The 19597-nt window shown below is 48.9% G+C and overlaps 1 protein-coding gene across 1 annotated transcript; it reads right to left on the bottom strand.

Annotated features, from left to right (window-relative positions):
* Nucleotides 1-1765: 1765 nt before the first annotated feature.
* On the bottom strand, nt 1766-18650 carry FAH (fumarylacetoacetate hydrolase). Its single transcript, XM_005236463.4, has 14 exons — nt 18472-18650; nt 16035-16145; nt 15269-15390; nt 14103-14152; nt 12668-12758; nt 12028-12125; nt 11724-11776; nt 10233-10332; nt 9402-9532; nt 8553-8628; nt 7891-7937; nt 6806-6907; nt 5701-5818; nt 1766-1987 (listed from the first exon to the last, which is right to left on the bottom strand). Exons 1-14 carry the CDS (start codon nt 18550-18552, stop codon nt 1908-1910), a joined length of 1260 nt encoding a protein of 419 aa, XP_005236520.2. The 5' UTR covers nt 18553-18650; the 3' UTR covers nt 1766-1907.
* Nucleotides 18651-19597: the final 947 nt, after the last annotated feature.

Here is a 19597-nt window from a genome sequence, read left to right on the forward strand (position 1 = left end):
CTGTGCTCAGAGGAACCACGTGAGTTATTTCTAAGTCCAAGAGGGAAGATGTCAACTTGTGGTTGTCCTTGGAGGTCAAAAGAGAGCACAAGGCATCCAATAAATTGACAACCCAGGCAGAGTACATTAAATAAATATCTGCCTATTAGTTCAGCTCAGAATTTCCACAAGAGCCCAAAGGGGAAACAGCTTTTCCTTGATAAACAATGAGCCACTGTTTTCCTGGCCAGGTCATCCCTCCTGGTGATAGTGGAATGTCTTAGGCTAAAAATTTAAATTGATTTGGGGATGATCCTCCAAATATAATTCTTTAAAGGGACTATTATTATTGCAGACTGGAAGAGAGCCCGTTTCAGAGAACGTGCCCCATTAGCAGTGATTTATCTGCACTGCCACATTTTTTCATTAATCTTCATTTCCATTTCATTTTTCTCTCCCATGTGGCCAAGAGCTTCACGTTCCCAGTCAGCACCGGGCGCTCCCCAGGATGACACCAAACACCCGCAGGGCCCACACCAGTGATGCTGCCCAGCAGACCTCGGGAGGAGCAAGGGGGCAGGCCGGGGGAAGCTGCAGCCTGCGCTCATCCTGCTGTCGCTGCACGAAGGCGGCAGCCTCATCAGGCTCTTCACTTTGAGGACCAAGCAAATATTTAACAAGTTCCCCTTGCACTGTACCAGAGTTCATTATCCGGTCTCCTGAGCTCCTTCAGTCAGTAACATCCTCTAATTGATGTGATTTGGCACTTGGCCACAGAGTTAAATTGATTTGTAGACCAGCGGGAGATGGCAGATGCCCTTTACACTTGAGGAAAGCGGCGTGCGGCTTTGTTTACTGCCTGCTGCAAGGGGATGGCGCGGCAAGAGGTGCCTCGTAGGAGTGCGGGAAGGGGCTCTGCCGTCTTGTGTCCTCGTAGCACAGCCCCTGCTTGGTGCCAAGGTGTGACTGCCACCAGCGAGCACCCGGCAATCGCTCCAGCCACGAAGTTCACCCTCCCTTCCCGACGCAGGGCGAGGGGAATGGGGAATCCCCTTCTCTAAGCCCGGGGAGCGATGCACCAGGCACCCCCACGCTCTCTGAGCAGGGCTGCCCCCGCACGGGCTCCCCTCCCAGGGCTGGCACCCATCCTCCCTCTGGGGCAGGAGGAGCAGGGACGAGCCGCCTGCTCGGGGGGCGAGGGGGGCAGCTGCAGCCTGCGGGGTGTATCGCCAGGATCGCGGTGCTGCAGCACAAGGGCTCAGCTCCAAAGCCTGCACAGATTTTCTTTCTAAGATCCGGGAGTTTAGTGCTGAGGCTTCTTGGCTGCCGTTACTTGTCTGGGGATGTTTTGTACAGTCCAATTTCTCGTTTCGCTATTTAAAAGGTTGTTAGTTTGTCTAGTACTTTTTTCGGTTTGCTTCCCTGTTCCTTTCAGTTGTATTGATTATCACATTTGCAGATAGCTTTGTTACAAAGTACTTGAGTCACAGTCACGTAACTCTTTTCTGCTCAGGATGATCTAGGAATTTTTAGCATCCATATGCAACTCACCTTCAAGATTTTGCCTCCAGCATATCAACACTGTAAGAAACTAAAGTCAGCACACAATCCCAGCTGTCATCATCAGCCTAGTACTCTCAATATTTCAGTTTACTTGAAAGTCTTTTTTTATAATTAAGAAAATATATTAATATAGTAAGAGTTCAGAATCTCACTTTCCATTTCAGTCATTCTGAGAACTTGAAGCTAGCATTGAAATTTTTTCTTGTCACACCAGAGAGCCACATTCATATTTAAGATATTTATTGATAATTAAAAATAATAAGATTCCAATTACTCATATAAAAATAATGAATCTGAATAAAACAGCGTCACTGCTAGCGGTGGGGGGTGAGATCCTCCTCCCTGGATGTCACTTACTCCAGTCATCATGGATCTGACAGGGCTGGAAGGATTTTTCCTGAGCACTGGCCAAATCCCACGCGGAAGCTGTTGCCCTGACAGTAACCTAGGGCCAGAAAACAACAGACAGCTTGTTCCGTAAGAACAGCAGGACTTCATGAGGAATAGAAGTGAGTAAAGGCATAAAGAGACCAAAACAGAGTGGAAACATTTCAGAAAAACAACGAGGGGTGACAAACAGAACACCTAGAAGAGTTCCAGTAGCCCAGGAATATTTAAAAAAAAAAAAAAAAAAAAAAGCACAAAATGTTAAACACAGCAATATGCAAGTTCGGTGAATTGATTAAAGAGCAAACAAGATGTGCAATATTTCTGTTTTCAAACCTGACCTGCAGCATCATCAATCTAACTGGCAAGATGATCCTCTGCCTGGCCCAGCCTTGCAATTAATCAAGTAAAGCTGGATTCTCTTTCTGCAGCGTTAGGGCTGCTCTTGGGATGTCGGGATGCTTACAGCCAGAAAGGTGATCATTAAACCTCCTCAAACAGCAGGACCTACCCTTGCAGAATCCATTTTGCTCGCTAAGATCAAGTGCTTTAGTTCCATGAGAAGCTCAGCATCTGCCTCAAAATATTAATTTCTCCTCTATTACATAAACAGGCAGTGAAGGTCTGCTGACTGCTGCTGAAGCTACCGGCCCGTGACAGCGTCGCTAGCTACAGGACGATTCAATCTCTCCCTGCTCCTGTGTGACGGGAGAGATGACATTAGGACGGAGATGCCGCAGTGCCTCTTGCTGCCACGGGCCAGCTGAGCTGCTCCAGAACAGCATCCATTCACAAAGCTGCAGATGAAGGAGGGGAGGGGACACAGCCAGGGGCTTCTGGCCCATCTGGGAAGACTATTCTGGGAAGAAGCAGCTGAGGAGACCTACTGTAGCTCTCTGCTACGACAGCTGATCAAAGGAAGGACAGAAGTAGCATATACGGTACTTTAAGGACTGATTTCGTAATTAGAGATGGATTTTCCTACAACAATGGAATATCTCATTTTCCCTCCATGTGACAAGAACCAGCTGCCTCCAAGAAGCCAAGAGGGAGCCAAACAGAACAGACCTTAACCCTGTTTCCCACCCTTAGCATGGATCAGCGGGAATCTCCTCCAGGGAAGAGGAGGAGGATGCAGGGCAGCCCAAGTTGCTGCAGCAGGAGGACAGACCCGGCCAGCTCCAACCCACAGTGCAGCTCTCACAACCAGCCTGGAAGGAAGTTTTTCCCAGGACAGCAGTGCCTATAGGTGCTCGTGTAACAGCCTGCCCACAGACACCATCCCAGTATCTGCTGGGATCAGTCGTAAGCAATACTCGAGTAAGACACTTGCTTTAAGGCTCAGCTCAGTTTCTGTTTGTCTCATTAGGCTTCACTGCCAGCTTTCCTTTGAGCACCGGCTTATTATTTCAGTCCAGTTTAGTTATCCCTGCTGTCAACTAGGATTTAGAGCAGTACCAAGCGGCAGCACATTTAACAAAGCAAGCTCTGTGCTGCCAGCAGCACGGGCCTGAGCAGAGTGCCAAGGAGCTACGGAGAGAATTTTGCAGCCAGCTGCAGCGTGCCACCAGCAACCCTTCCCTTGCAGTGCTCCCTCCCTGAGCCATGCTTCTTGGGAAAAATATATTTCTCTCACTTTTTATGTGTTAAGGCTCTGAAATAGCTCCCATAAGGGGAGAGAGAACATGAAGTTGAAATAGGAGACTAGGAATTATGGGTTGGGCGCTTGGCAAGAGCTAATGGTGCTGCCTCGGGAGAGGGTGTGATAGCACTAGCCCTGCCCCAGGGGTGCCACAAGGCGCTGGACCCGCCGTACATCACTAAATAGCAGCGGACCCCCCACCGTCCCAGCAGGCAGCCCCAGCAGCACCTGGCTCTCGCAGATGGCGTGATGCCCTGATCGCTGCAATTACAAACTGTTGCTAGTGTAAAACAGCCCAGCAGAGTGTCTAACACCAGACCGTCCCGCTGGGTCAACCGCGCCTTCACCCAGGTTAACGACAGTGCCATCGTGCCGTCTTTAAAGATAAAAGGCATTCACACTCACGATTTCAAGTATTTATCAAATTAACACAGCTTGCTTCGGGCACGGAGAACAGCATGGGTCACGGTCCAGTCCCTCTTGTCCCTCAGGTGGCCACCTTGGGCCAGCAGCTCCCAAACTGCAAGGTGCCCATTGCCAATAAGGATGTCAGCGTGTAACTCCAAAGAGACACTCATAATACCTAACTGTACCCTCATTAGGGCTCCTGGCATAGTTACTGGAGGTACATCTGCAACTGGGAAGGGCGACGTGGCACTCTGAATTGCTGGAGGAGCATCTTTTTGCACTGAATGTATAGGGAACCTATGGAGAGCAGCGTCAGATGCCTTATACATTGCAGCATGAATAGTCACTGGGTGTTTGGGGGGCTGAAGGATGTCAGAGGTATGGGGGATGCCTCTGTTTCATTCATCTGGGGCTCTCTCCAGTGCAGCTCAACCTCCAATTGTCTCGGCATCTTCCTCTGCAGAACTGGCAGCACCTCACAGACCCATGATTTCCAAAGCTATTGCACGGGAGGCACTGGGGCTCTGGCTGCAGCACTACCAAAATTGCTTGTAGAGCCATCACTGGGAGACTGCAACATATCCATATGCTGGGGGGTAGGATGGTTCATCACACAAAATGCTTTCTGAAAAAATGAGAAATTTTAGACTATTTTGGCAAAAATCCTAAAAGTCCTGGTTGGATTAAGCAGGCACAGCTATGTGAACACATCCTAGCAACACACCATCATGTCCTTCGGGTAGCTGCATATGCATTAGTCGCATTTTCTCTGCCCCAAGTCACATCTGTAAGTGTTTTCTCATCACCTGAGCTGCTTCGTTCTCTGTGCAGCCTATCTCTGATCACACCAGTGTGATGGATTCGCTCAGAGCCAGGCGCGGCACTGGCTGGGTCTCCTCTGATGATGCACAGCGTCCAACACTATATTCTCTAAAAATTCAGTAGGCGATGTAGCAAAGACATAGACAGACTTGAATCAAAAGTTTCTCATGGCTGATCTTGCCAAATATTTGCCACCTCAAATCCATAAAGTGGTTGATAAGGTGAGAGGAAAGGAAAAAATAGATTTATTTTTGCACTAGTCTTTGGATTAAAAAGAAGTAGGAGTGGGATTTAGATCACAAAACACCATGGTGGATTTTAATTCATAAAATCCTTAATTTATCAAGATGAAAATCAAAACCATGACCCAGCATGAAACAGGTCTCTACCATAGCCCTTTTCAGCAGCAAGCTGGTCAGCTGTTCTGGTAGGCTTCCTGCTGTTTTCCACATATTTGATTTGCAGCACACTTCACTGAATATGCCTATGTTACAAATGAAATATTATTTGCAAAATAACTTTTTCCAGCATTTGTCAAGCTCTGCTCCACATGCAAATGTGGACTGTGGCGGCAACAATACATCAACTGCTTCTAGTCTCAGGATATTTTCGCCTTTAAAGGCAAACCTACCTCCATCGCCCCCTTAGCACTCACACACAGGCACAGCATGATCATGAAGTACTTAGCAAAGCAAATAATCTAATCCAAAAAGCATTTTTTGCAGGGAAAATTCTATCCACCTGTTTTGCCTCCTGTGACAGGTGGGATGGAAACAACTGTGCCTGCATGGCAGGTGTGCACAGAACAGCCCATCTCCCTGCCAGGGGCTTGCGCTACCGGGATCAATCGATGGAAACGTGTCCTTGGTGCAGTGTAAGAGCGTTTGTTCGGCCATTACCTGTCAAAATGATTTCATCTCCATCCTGCAGGAATTTACGAGATTGTCCACTGCCAAGAGGGATTTCTTTCGTTCCATTCCAGGACAGTTCCAGCATGGAGCCAAAGCTCTCCGGCTCCTGCAGCAAGAGTTCACCAACAAATAAACAACTTTTTAGTATCGGTCCTGCTGTTAAGCTACTTGCTGCTGGAAGCGGGCACACAAGTACATTAGCGCTATAGAAAAGAGTTTGGCTGTTGATTTAATTCATTGATATGTTGGCTTGTTTTCCTGCCGTTGCATTTTAATTGCTTGCTCGCTATAAGCAGTCATGCTTACCGCCATTATCTGGTGTGTTTAACACAGTGCTGCACCCTGTAAAAGTAGTTTGGGTCTGCTACAGCAAGAACTGAACCAAATCAAGGGCACTTCTACAAATCCAGTGCTTCTGTGTAGTCACGTTTCAGATTTGTATTTATGTTTTGTACTTTGGAAGAGCAAAGCTGGTGAACGTGTGTAAGTCTTTAATGTCAATCTGCAGTAACAATAGTCTGAAGGAAAGAAAAAGGACTCCAGAAATGTTTAAAATGGAAATACAGGTATCCCACCTTGGAAACAACTTACTGAGGCTGTCTTGCAGACAGCACGAACAGGATGTATAATTGATGTTTCAGAAGGTGCAAATTACCTATATATTGCAGCAGCTGCCCATATGGCAGTTCAAGGGGAAGAGTAGCTTGTTTGGAGCTAACTTCACATGTAGTACTAGCGAAACTAAAAGTTATACACTGGCACCTTTTACATTCTTCTCAGAAATAAAGAAGCTGCATTTCAGAGAGTGCAAACAGGCCATATGGGTGTGTTGTGTACAGAAATTAATTTGCATCCACAGTAAAGTAGTTCTTAGGGAAAGGAGTGCAGGACAGATTAAAAAACAATAACAGAAACCCCACCACTACTCAGTGTGATTTTGGGGCTGCCAAAGCAGCAGCCCAAAGTGCCTAGGAAAGACCGGCAGTCGTTTTCATGGCTGCTCAAATCAAACAGGGCTTAGACCCAAGGCCCTGCTCAGTCGGTTTTGGCTTGCTGACCAGTTCTCAGTGACCGTCATTATCGAAACACTTACGGGTCCACTGATGGTGCCGGAGGCCAGGAGATCTCCAGGTCTGAGGTTGCACCCATTGATTGAATGATGAGCCAGCTGCTGTTTCATGGTCCAGTACATGTGCTGGAGGAAGGAGGAGGAGGACACTAAAGCAATGAAGGACAAACATCTCTGGCATGCCACTAGGCTATGCAGAACGTATTGCATTTGCAAGATGTTGCTGGTAAGACTGTCCCTAAAGAAAAGTTTCCTTATATAATCAGAAACCTTCAGCAACCTAAAAGCAATCTCCGAGTTGCTTAGTGCTGCATGCTCAGTAGTTGCTGTGTCCTGGCCTGTTACTTTCTAAATGATGACCAGGAGTTGCTATGTGCATATAAAACACATACTTTAACATACAATTTAGTCCCTTAAAATTGCTCTTCTTTCAGCTGGATGTCATTCTTCCTCTTCTTCCTCTTTAAGGCCAGTACTGTTGACTCAGGATCCATGATTAAGTCCAATATTTTAATGGCTTTATAGAAAAAGTCTCCTTATTACTGATTTGCTGACTGCTGATTTACTGATTAAGGTAATTACTATGCAAAGAACCAAATGTGAATATAAAGTTGGTTGAGAAATCCTGCAGCTGATACATATACCTCTTGCCTCCAAGCAGCTGGTAGTGGCCGAGCCACCGCGCTGCCCGCAGGGGGGCTGGGGCAGAGCTGGGCTAGGGGCATCGTTGCAGCACCGAATTGTGTCTAAATCAGCAGCTGCAGCTGTGAGGCTGTATTACACCTCAGAGTGGCAGGAGGTGATTCCCTTTGCTGCGAGTGAAGCATCCCTGCCAAATGAGCACACAGCTAACGATGCTCTGAGCACCCCAAACTGAACAGCAGCAAGAGCTTCCCCCCTCATCAGTGCCCAAGCATTGGGGTGCTTCCCTCTCGGCGGGGGGCGAACTCTCACCACCCTCCGCTCTCTTCCCTCTGTGTCCGTCTGTCCCCACCCCATACCCATGTCTGATCTTCAGCTGATGCAAAAACCAGTGTTTGAAATTGCCTAAGGATGGAGCTGATGGCATCAGCAAGATTTCAAAGAAATTAAAGACACTGGAGCCTTACCTTGAAATTGGATCTGCATATAGTAGTTGGCATGCTCATTCCTTCTCCTGCAGAAAACAGAAAATAAGAAACGGGGAAGTAATTTGTTTGTGTTGGATGAATGATGTCTTTTGATTTTACAGATGGATGGAGATTTCTTATATCATTGTAGGCCCTAGCAAGAAACAGGTAATAACATTTTCTATTGCTACAAAGGCCAGCATTTCATAGAAAACCAGCGTGTGGGTGGCACCGGGGTAGAATCAAGCTGCCAGTGTCCTACTCTCTGCTCTACTACAGGAGCAGCACCTGGGTCCACCGGTCAGCAGGGCCATGAGCTGGGGGTCTGGGCCAGGTTAACACCTGAATCTCACATACAACTGCTCTCCCCATGCCCTGTGTACCCCTGCCCATGCCCTACATACCCCTGCCCATGCAGGCAGCCCACACATGGACCCGCCTCACTGTAAACTGGTCACCTGGGCGGCATTCCCTCCTTGACGCGTTGCTGCCCGGCCAACGAGGAGCATGAAAAGCTTTGCCTCTTCTTCTGACAGAGGCAATCTGGGCAAAAATGCAAAAGGAGGACTGCAGAGCCAAGAGCAAATCGTCTGAAATACAGGGTGGTTCTGCATTCCTGAGTTGGCAACTTCAGCTTTATAACCCACTCAGCATTGCCGTACCTTTAATAGCAACGAAGAGCTTGATGTCGAAAGTGTAGGGTTCCTTATCCTGAAGGTAGGGCAGTGGCTTGGGATCCTAAAAGCATATAAATGGCACCACAGTCTAAACAAACAGAAAGGGAAAATTCCACAAGCCACCGCAGTGCCTTTTTGTTTAACCAGCCTGCGCTGCACACCCCATTTACCTCACCCTTGTTACTGCTCAGATTATTGCTTTGCTTAGTCTCATGCAAACACTTTTAAAGATCTTTCTGAACAGATGTGATATCCATATAATGTGATTCCTTTTTCTGTGCATGGGCTCCGAAGCCCTCTCCACCATTGTGGCATGGATGTTAACCCACAACACAGTGCTTGCATGCCTTTGCTCTGTGCCTGCACTGGGAAGATTGGGAGTTCTCTGCAAGACTGCTTATTATCTTTTTCAGTTTTAGCTAAACATCTACATAATGCAGACAACTGGAAATGCTTGAACCAAGTGTTTTGGCTTGAGCGTACTCTCTCTGCGCTGCTTGCTGGATGCTACGTGCTACCAAACGCTAACAAGAAGCTCTCTGATCAGTTTATTTTCCAGGTGTTTTAAAGGGGATGATTTTTCCACCCTGCTCAAGCAGGCAAGGTGACAGCTCAAGGCGTCATGTGCCAGCACCAGTGACATCAATGAGCATTTGAACTCAGAGGGCCCAGGGTGCCTCCGTATGTTTGGAAGCAGGATCACACTTGTAACCACTATGAAGAAAGGGCTTTGCATTGACACAGCTCAGCGATTTTTACTGATGGGACCTACCAGTTCTGCTGAGATTTTTCTAGCACTGCTTTTCCTTTATTTCAACCCTTTCTTTTGCTCACCTGTACAGGGTTTGGCAACACAAATGGCATGAGAGCTTCCATGGTGACAACCCAAGGAGAGATGGTTGTGCCAAAGCTCTTGCTCAGGAATGGACCCAGAGGAACATATTCCCATTTCTGGATGTCACGGGCTGGGAAGGGAAAATGCAAAGCAATGCTGTTAAACATATCCTAGGAGTTGCACGGCCATCACACCTATGAAACAGTAACACAGATTTGAAATGTTATCACCACCCTTTTCTAGCTATTGTGCCCAAATCCTGATTTAAATCCATCCCTTTCAGAGCCTCAGACCAATTTTCTTAGACCAGCTAGATTAGGAAGAAAAGTCAGCAATAATTAAAATAAGTCAGGCCATCCCCATAAAACCAGTATTTCTATCCCCAGTTTAGGTGATGCTTTTACACAAGTTAATGGTCCATGTCAGTTGTAGGGACAATTTCAGCCAGTTAAATCTATGCAGAGACTGAGGGATTTGTGATGGCCGAATACTTTTTCTACCCCGACCCGACACTGAAATCAATCCTCTGTTGGAATCACCATCCTTAGTGCTGCTCCATCCCTACCCCCAAGAAACCAGACTGATATTAGCTCTTTCATAAGTAAATAAATCTTCATTAGGCAGCAATTTCTGGTTCTACTGATTGATCGAAGATGGATTGAGATAAAGCCTGAGAAATGCAGACAGCATTTCATTTTCATTCCTTTAAACTGTACCCAGTGGTTTCAATGATCACTGTTCTACTACTAAAACATATAATTCTTCCCTGTCTAAGGTTTCCCGTGACACTGTAACCCCCTCTCCAGGCAGACTGCTGCAGCATCCTTTACCGCTCCAGTCATTCATAAGGACCATCCCAAAGATGTGCTCCTGGGCTCTGCTGATAGGAATTGGCTCCCCATACTTGTTTCCAGGACCGACAAAGAACGCCTGAAATTGAAAAGCAAAATGTTGATTAAGGAAGCTTCTGAAGTTAAAAACCTTTACTTCGCAGAGGGTTACATGCACAAGCAAGAGAGGCTGGACCAGATGGGATTTTGCATATTTTTACACACACAGTCAGACAAAACCTATGGCCTGCTCCCTCTTTCTTTCCCTCCGTCAAGCTGATGGGCTTGAAATACTTAAGAGCACAGTGTTGCTAAGAGGCAGTCATTAAACAAGAGCCTGATGTTGTCAAAATGCAGGAGCAAAACTGGTCCCTCCTAATTACACTCCGGATGCGGAACAGATTTGCTGACTGAAGTGACTGCTGCAGACAGTGAACAGGACAGAGCTGGAAGTCATCCGAGGGGATGCTGAACGCGGCTGGAGCCTGTCATGACAGCAGGGAAGGGGAGGCAGGTGGAGAAATGTGCCCACGAAGTAAAAGAGGTCGTGAACTGGGTGGCTGCGCTTGCTCCCTTAGAAAACACACAGCCTGAGCACGCAGCAGAGAATCCCACAGGGAATCTCAGTTGTCCCTTTCTGCCAACAGTATGGAAGTTTTTTTCTTCCAAAGCCTTCATCAGACTAAATCCGCTCTCACAGCAGACCCAGGCTGCCAAGCAGACGTATGGCAGCACTTTGCGTATCCCTCTCTGTGGGGCTGCCTCCCACTTCACAGCGCTGGTCTGCAAAGCACGCAGCATTCAATTAGGCTTCCACGTCATTTGTAGTACCTTTCCCCTTACTGTTAGACTTCTTCCACTTTTTTTTTTTTTTTAAGGGGAGATACGGGGAATAAACCATATAAAAATGATATAAATCATAATGAAGAATCCTATAAAACTCTCCCTTCTGGGCCACACTAAGCCACAAGATGAGGCACCTTCCAAGGATGTTTTGTTACAACACCCACAGCACAGGTTTCATCTTCCCAGCCAGAAGGCTGAGCAGTTTGAATTGCACTCCCAAGAACTCACGGCTTCCTCTCTCTAGACGCAAGGCACAGACAACTTGTACGTTTAAAATCCCCAGCAACCACTAAAAGGTCGTGGCTGCAGTGCAGAGGTAACTGCTAACCAGATAATAGGCTGTGGTGTCCGATAAAAAGAATGAGGCCTGCTTGCTTCACGGTGCTGCACCAGCACTCAGATTTGGCCAGACGAGCTGCTTCCAGCCTGAAAGCTGTATTAGCAAACCCCTCGGTGAGCAGATGCACCCTGCAACTCCTCAGAAGGGCAGGCTGCCTCCGTGGAAATCTTTATTGCCTGCTGCACAGACTCCTCAGAGAATGGGCCTGATGAGACGTTCACGCCAGAAGAAGCTAAACCTCCCTTATCTTCCCTGTTCCTATTTTAACATTTGTCAAGTAGTAAGGGTAAAAAGCTCCATCTTACCATTTCTAACTCAATATCCAGACACTTACAAGCACCAAACACTGGAGGTTTATCTGTGGATAGAAGAAGGAGTACTTTATGACAGGGAGGCAGGTAGAGAAATGAAAGGTACAGCCAGAAGAAAGAGAGCAGCTGATGCTCCCTGGCATGCAAACACAAGATGGACTTAACTCAGGGCTTCCTCTTGTCCTGACCCCAGGCTGGGCTTTAGACAAGACATCCCAGACCTTTCCTCTCCACTACTCTATGGCAAAACCAAAAAAAGGAAAAAAGAAGCCACATTAAAAGCCTACCATGGACTCACCATTGTTGGGTCTCATTTGCCCCACGGGTCTCCGGATGGGTGTCCCTGACACCACAACAGACGATGCCCGGCCATGATAACCAACAGGTAAGTGCAACCTTGTGAAAAAGCATCACAGAGTATGGGTTAGCTGTGTAACCAGCACCATCCAGAGCCGCTTTCTGGGGTGGAAGCGCCACAGGGGTGTGAGGTATGAGGAGAGAACTCTGCATAGATGGTCATGGACATTGGCACTTTACTTGCTTTGGTATACAGACATAAGCAAACTATAATTCAAAGCCATGTATCAGTCTTAATGCTTCTGTGCCACTGCTCCACTTAATTCCTTGGAGCTCTAACCCTGCTTGCTTGCCACTCAGCAAAACCTGCTTTCTTAGGTAAATCTGCCTTCGAACCCGAGGGCTGCACTGCGATCGGTGCGGCTGCTGCAACGAGATGCAGTGCGGACTGGGCTGAGGCTGGCGACACGCGGTTTTCAGTTCTGCTATCGGACTCTTGGCAGTACAGGTTCTTCTCTGCCGCTATGAACTGAAATCCGCGTTTTGTTGAAAGAATACTCAGGTCTTTAAAAAAAAGTATATAAACGTACAGATAAGCGTGCAAAACAGTGCTGCACCAGAGAAAAACCTGGACTACCCACCAGTTAGGCATCAAAGCGTTCTCCTTCCCCCTGAACATGATCCCAATGTTCGTGGCGTGTTGGCGCGAGGAATAGAAGTCAGTGTAATCTCCTGCATGAAAAGAAACCCGTAACACGGGGATGAATGGCAGGAAAGTCCCTGGAGTGCCGGGGCCGAAGCACACGGCGCGCCGCCGGCAGCGGGACAGGCAGAGAGCCGGGGCGCTGCGCAGAGGCATGTAGCAACATTTAACATTATTAGCACAGGGATGCAATTAATAGGATAAAAGTGGCGCTTAGCAGCTCGCCTACAAGCGGTGCGTGCGAGCCCGGCCGCCTGCGGGCGGGGGCGGGGGGAGCGCGGGGGGCGCAGGCAGCGCCGCAGCCCGCCCCGTCGGGGCACCGGCCGTACCGAGGGCATCTGCTGCCCTCTGCCGCCGCCAGCGCGCACAGCCGGGACCGCGCGGCCGGGGGGGGGGACACGGCACCGGGGGGGGGACACACGGCACCGGGGGGGGGCGCATCCAGCCCGGCGCGTTGCTCTGCGGGCTGGGTGAGCCCCCTGGCAGCCCCGAAGGCACAAGGCAGCGCCTGCTCCCGGGCAGGGCTCTGCTCCCAGCGCTCCCAGTGCTAGCAGCCAGCAGGTTTTTGGCAAGGTATATTCACCCCTGAAGCTATTTTTGGGAAGGCAGCGCATCCACCGAAACTCCTCGTGGCTCCTTTGGGCCAAGCTAACCTTGTCCCAAAGCCAAAAGCCCAGCGGGAACAGGGTTCGGCTGGGAAACGAGCAAGGTGACATCCCTGCTCCTGTGGCGGACACATCCCTCGAGTGATTTTGATCAAGTTGGTTTGGGGCCAAATATAAACTTCTGTTAAAACCAGGAAAATGTTCATATATCTATATGGATGCACCTACTCCAAAGCAGTTATCTCCAGTCCACAGCCTCATGGGAGCGGAGGTAAGATTTGGGATGCAGAATAGTAGTCTGGGAGTGGAGACTCATGGTTGTTCATGAGGCTGTGCCAGAGTATCTGCCTTGCAAAACTTTGGAAGATCCGAATTATTTTCTGATGGCAAATGGGGAAAACGTTGGCAACTGAACAAATGTATCTTCCCTGGCTCCAGTCACAAAGGGCTTTGGTGACGCCAATCTGATGACAAGAGTTACATGGCACCCAACAGCCCCGATTTAGTGAACATTGCATCCAGGAATTTTCTGGCTGCTATTGAGCTTCCCCAGTCCTTTTTTTTTTTTTTCTTTTTTTTCTTTTTTTTTCTCCCTCTTGTGCCACAGAGAGCACCTACCTTTCATTAGGTACAATAATCTACTTCTGGCTCCTGCAAAACCCATTCCCTGTCACAGCTATGATCTGTCTGTCTGAACAAGCTGGAAATGAAGCAGCATCTCCAGGCAGGAGCGAAGGGCTGAGCAGCCCTGGGCTGCAGGGGACTCACCGATGTGGGCTGGCAGGTGCATCGTCGCAGAAGCTTGAGGTACAAATGCTCTGAAATGAAAAATGATGACTTCAGCTCTCAGAAAAGTTGCAGCTCTCACCATTTAGAAGCATGTCAGAGGCTGTCACTCTCTCCTAGGTCATTCCTTAATTTATTTTTCAAAGCTTTGCAGCAAAAAAAAAAAAAAAAAAAAGCCAACCTTGCAGAAAAACTAAGACAACTGCACAAGCTGCTGGTGCTGGGGTGGGTATGGCAGAAAGGAGCATCCATCGGGGTGTGAGCAGGGGGAAAGCGCACTTGGGGCAACCCAGCTGGTTCCCCAAGGGGCACAGAGAAACACCCTGGGCCGTGCACACAGCCGAGCGGGTCTCTGCTGCGTGGGGAGGATGATTTTCTGGGATGTGGCTCCCAGGGTGCCCAATTTGAACTGCTGGGCCTGCTCAGGGAAACTCCCTGCATCAAGCAGCGGTTCAGCCCCTCTCCTGCAGGCATGCGCTTCAATCACCCTAGCAAGACACGGAGGGATGGCTCCTGCTTGCGCCAGGGCAGGCGCTTGCAGCATTTGAAGCATCACCCCGGACCCAGGTGAAGGTGTGTGATTAATGGCCACATGTGTTTTCCATCAGCACAGCAGGGAGCGGAGCAGGGCCCTCCCCCCCCCGCTCCAACACCACTGTGCTGCCCCGTACCCAAAGCCAAACAGCCACAACAGATCCATTTTAGCAGAGTCAGGCGGTTTCTGAGGAGCAACCGGAGGGGTGTCCCCACACTGGAAGATGCTCCAGGTGTGACAGGCAGGTCTGTGCTGGGGAAGGCGGGGGCGGGGGAGCGGGGACCCTTGCAGCCCCATCGCCATTGCCGGCCATGGCAGAGGGGCTGTGCTCAGCGCAGCCTGGCCCCACGCCTGCCCCGGCACCCCCAGGGCAGCCCGCTCCTGTGCCCAGGCGGAGCGTGACCCCGCACCCGTGGGCAGCCGAAGGGTTCACCAGAGATCTAATTGCAAGAGGGAAGCTCTTGAGCACACTCAGACCCCATTTCACTCCCACGTAGGTGGCAGGCGGCCACATTCAGACCTCCGATTTGGGTGCCTTGGATCGCCAAGTGATGGGGCGATGCAGGGCACAGCAGAAAGGTCACCGCACCCCGCAGCGGCTGCACTCCCCCACCTGCTCCGCAGCTCCACATTGTCCCTCAGGGCCGGCTCGCCGGCTGACAGCAGCTTCTGGAGAACAGCCCTCGCCTCCGTCCACGCCGCCCGGCCCAGCCCCATGAAGGCGTTCAGGGTAGGCTGACAGGTGACACAGAGAGAGGGGGGGGGGCAGGTAAAAGGCCACGTTTTGCGCAACCCTCACACACATGGAGGATGCCCTGCGCTTTGAGCCAGGGGCTGAACGGCTGTGGGCCGGGGCTACGCAGCAGCGCAGTGCCCAGGTTGCCCATCCTGGGCTCACAGCCACTGCGCTCCCATCCGCCCACCGCCAGCCTCTGAAGCGGGACCTGCTGTGTGTTGGCATCACACCCATCCCCACATGCTGCTTCAGGCCTTAGCAGCTTTGATATCTCAACCAGCTGTAACCAGAGGTCATTTGTATTTATCTTTCCCCTTAACACAACCTCCCCATCACTAAAATCCCATCCAATCCCTTGCCATGGAGCGCTGAAGGTACAAGCAGGATTGAAGTGAAGTTTAGGCTTCGTGTCAGCCCTCTGCATTGCCAAAGTCTGATGAAACTTTCAGCAAAAATGTCCTTTGGACCCCTGGTGCCTCTGCTCTCCTTGCTATCACAGGTGCAATGAGTTTTCTCTGTAAGCAGAGCCTGCCTGATGACACATTTCCAGTTCATGTCCATTATCTCACCACGAGTTGCTACAATCCCATATGTAATATTTCTAAAATGTGTGTGGAAATCAGAACAAGAGACTAATAAATACCTGGTCAAAGACATGCTGATGCTTGGCAAGAGCCGGTCCATTGAATAGATGTTTAATGACGCTGAGATCCAAAATCTGGTCTCCAATTGCTACCCCGAGCCTGTGCCTAGGCTGCAAAGCCAGAGGAGAGGGGGAAGAGAAGAAGAGTTTATGCTTTGTACCCACAAATCTTCCAAAGAGGGCATGGGGGAAGGCAGCAGCTATGGAGAGTTTAATCCATCAGGGACAAGGGTCTGATATCACAGCAATGGACCATTTTAATTGAAAAAAAGAAAATTGAAAAAACCACATTTTAATTGCCCATTAAAAGCTAGTTGATGACTAGCTCCCATTCCCCCAGAAGTATCTGCCCACCCCTTGTTAAGGACAAGCACTGCACAATAAGCCAACACGTGAAACACGCTGTGAAGCACGATGCTTCCCACTTCGTGTAATTCAAATAATGCTATCCCTCCTCCTACAGGCGGGGAACTGAAGCATAGACACGTTATGGGCAGGATTGATCCAATTGTAACCAGAGAGAGAAGTAGGCGTTTCTACACCACTGCTCCTCCCCAGAAGACCAAGGGCGCTCTGGGCTCCAGCGAGGATAGCGGGAACGCAGCGCGCCTTGCTCAGCCACGTTATTTCTGTACCCCCTCGAACGAGGCTGCCCCGCGTAACCCATCCTCACGCCGTGCAAACCCTCGCCGAGATCCTCGCTAGGGGAACAGCTTTCCACACGCACGGTGCATTGCGGCTGCGTTCACCGACAGATGCAACCCACGACACAAAGACCCCGTTCATCCACAGCAGCTCTGGCAGGGCTGCGCCAAGCGCGCGCGGAGCCGGCGGCGACGGCGGGGGAGCAGCACAGTCGACCCCACCACAGCTGTATGAGGGTTCTAAAAATGCTGCGGCGTTCAAAGACAAATTTCAATTATTTGTGTCTTTAGGCACATAAAGACAAACTAGTTACAGTCATCATGAAAACTAGCTTACCGAAAGGGAATAGCCATCTATGAAAATCCATGCTATTAAAACTATTTTTTAACCTTTAATTTCTAAACAAGATTCCAAATACGATAGTAAGTATTTATTCAGCAAACATTCCTGCAGAAAAAACTACAGGTCATGGCAGGTTAATTTGTAACCGGGGTAGTCAGGAATGACACCAACTGCTTTAGCTTGAAATCATTAAAATACTGGGCTACTTTTAGAACATTATTTTCCTAAATAATTTCCACAAGTTCCTGCCTGTCTTTTCATAGGATTTGAGTGAAGATGCTTTCGTCAGAGAACAGTTACTGGAGAAGGTAGAAAAATAATCCAAACTTGCTAGATAACACACACACACCTAGGAAGAGATTAAACGAACCATCTCGGTTTTATCTTTGGAAAATACCACATCAGAAAACACAATCTTCCTGTTTAAATTCTATTTTGTTAAGCCTGCATGGATAAGCTGAGACAGCAGAAACCTACAGATAATGGTGAAGTTTCTGTGAGCAGTGATAAATAAATCCTCCGCTTTTTCCTTCCGTGATGCAGCTCTTGACTCCTGGAGGTCACATCTCCAGGGCTCCATCCCATCAGGCACCCGGAGGCGTGAGGTTCAGCCTAGCTGGGCTCAGTTCGTATGAAAATGGGAGTTGGGAGCTACCTCCTTGGAAGGATGGTTGAACCGTGTTTTCTTATTTGACCATAAAATATAAGGCCTGAAGCTGGCTCCGCCTGTAGCCTTTGGGCACAGCTTTAAACGTAACACACTTTTACGTGTTTAATGTATGGTTGCATAAACATACGCCCAATAAAACACAACAGGTCTGCTTCAGATCTGAAACATGCACTTGGTGCCCTGGTTTAGCACTTTTCCAGCCACCAAACTCACCAAGAGCAGCTCTGAACAGACCAGGAGACAATACTCGCTCAAACACAATGGTTTCTATTCAGGCTTCGCTATCGCCTTCTGCCAGCTGATGCTGTTCAAGAGGGACTGGGTGCTACGGAATTAACGGTAGATTAAAATGCGGCTTCTTTAAGGGTGACGGTGTGATTACACTTAGTCACAACGAAAATGAGGAATTGAGTTAAAAAATAAAAAAGCCAGTGCAAACTGCGCTGAGCCTCTTAGTGTAAGGACCAAATGCAGATTTAGTGATTTCACAAAACCAGTCACACACACACAAACCACGGCATGCATTAGCCAAAGTACTTCTCGTCAGCATTAACTTTTCGTTTCTTTTGTGCAATTTTAAAGAAGCTGTCATCAAATCAACCACATCAAGAAAAAAATAGACAATGCGGCAGCTACAGCTTTGCTGTCAAATCAGGAAGCCCATGCAAGTGTCCCAGGCTGGGAAGGTTTCCTTTATCCCAGGCTGCTGGGAATTTCTGCACTTGTTCATAGCCTCAGAAGAATGACAACACCCCAAGGACAAAGTCTGCTGTTACTCACCTGCTCCTTAGTGGAAAAAACCCCGTAGGGGAGATTTTGGAGAGGAAAATCTGAGTCCTTGTCTACCTGGATGAAAGACATGCTAAACACGGAGCAGTCCCTCTTATGGAGCAAAGCCCTCAACTCACGGGCTGCTAGGTGCCTTCCTAGCAGGAGGAAAATCCTCTCCAGATGTTGTAACCGAGAGCACAGAAGCACCAAATCCCACCCTCTGTCCTCAGGCCCAAACCAATCGCTGCTCCGTCCCCATCCCACCCCTCTGCCTGCTCCCCCTGACAGCAGTTAATCAGTGCCAGAGGTTTGTGAGTCAGCAGCTGTTTGCTGTGCCAGCAAGGCAGGGACCTGTGGAGAAACGGGCTCTGCCAGCTCCAGCTTCCAACAGGTGCATTACGGCGGGTGGGGGATCTCAGCAGGCAGCTCTACAACCAGGTGTAACTCCACTCACTTACCTTCTGAGGGTCATTTACATGCTGGAGCAAGAGAGAAATGATTATGCCCACACCAAGCGGTTCTTCCACCAGGCGCTCTGCAGCTCTTGGGAAGTTGCACACCTCACACCTGAAAATGCACCTTGTGTGCTTTTTAGTTTTGTACTGCTGCACCCGACAGGGTGCTTCCATTATCTCCAGGTGGTTCCAGCAGCTTAAAAACAGAAACATATGTGCAACCAACTCTGAAGAGCAGGGGAGCTGCTCCTTCTGCTCCCAGCCCCAGCTTTCTCCCATCTGCAGGAGAAAATTCACCCATATTCAGGAAAAGTAGAAAGCAATGAGGGAGCATCCTCGAAATTAGAACTAAATAGCAAAAACCACCCCTTTTCAATAAAAAGGTTAGATGCTTGTGATAGCCAAGCCAAAGAACTGGTTTCCAACTCAACTTTTTTTTTTCTTTTTGGCAGAGAAGACTCATTAGAAGGAATGCAGCAAACTGTACAGCCAGACATTTGAGTGTAAGATGACACAACAGCATCGATGACAGCCCATCTGTGACAGATCCTCACTAGTGGAGACGCAAGCTCACATGGTGCCGTTTGAAAGGGGGTCTTACTTAAATAACACAATGCCTAGCACAAACTGGTAAAATTCCCTACAAAATTCCTGTACCTACAGTACAACTCTGTTCCACT

The sequence above is a fragment of the Falco peregrinus genome, chromosome 1, assembly GCF_023634155.1.
Source record: "Falco peregrinus isolate bFalPer1 chromosome 1, bFalPer1.pri, whole genome shotgun sequence".
Taxonomy (NCBI): domain Eukaryota; kingdom Metazoa; phylum Chordata; class Aves; order Falconiformes; family Falconidae; genus Falco; species Falco peregrinus.

Excerpts from the sequence above, each read along its gene's own strand:
- FAH (XM_005236463.4), bottom strand. The coding sequence starts at position 18,552 with ATGTCTTTCATCCAGGTAGACAAGGACTCAGATTTTCCTCTCCAAAAT. Across the intron at positions 6,908-7,890 it reads TATGCAGATCCAATTTCAAG|CACATGTACTGGACCATGAA; the intron begins GTAAGGCTCCAG and ends TCCTTCCTCCAG. Across the intron at positions 5,819-6,805 it reads CCGGCACCATCAGTGGACCC|GAGCCGGAGAGCTTTGGCTC; the intron begins GTAAGTGTTTCG and ends CTCTTGCTGCAG.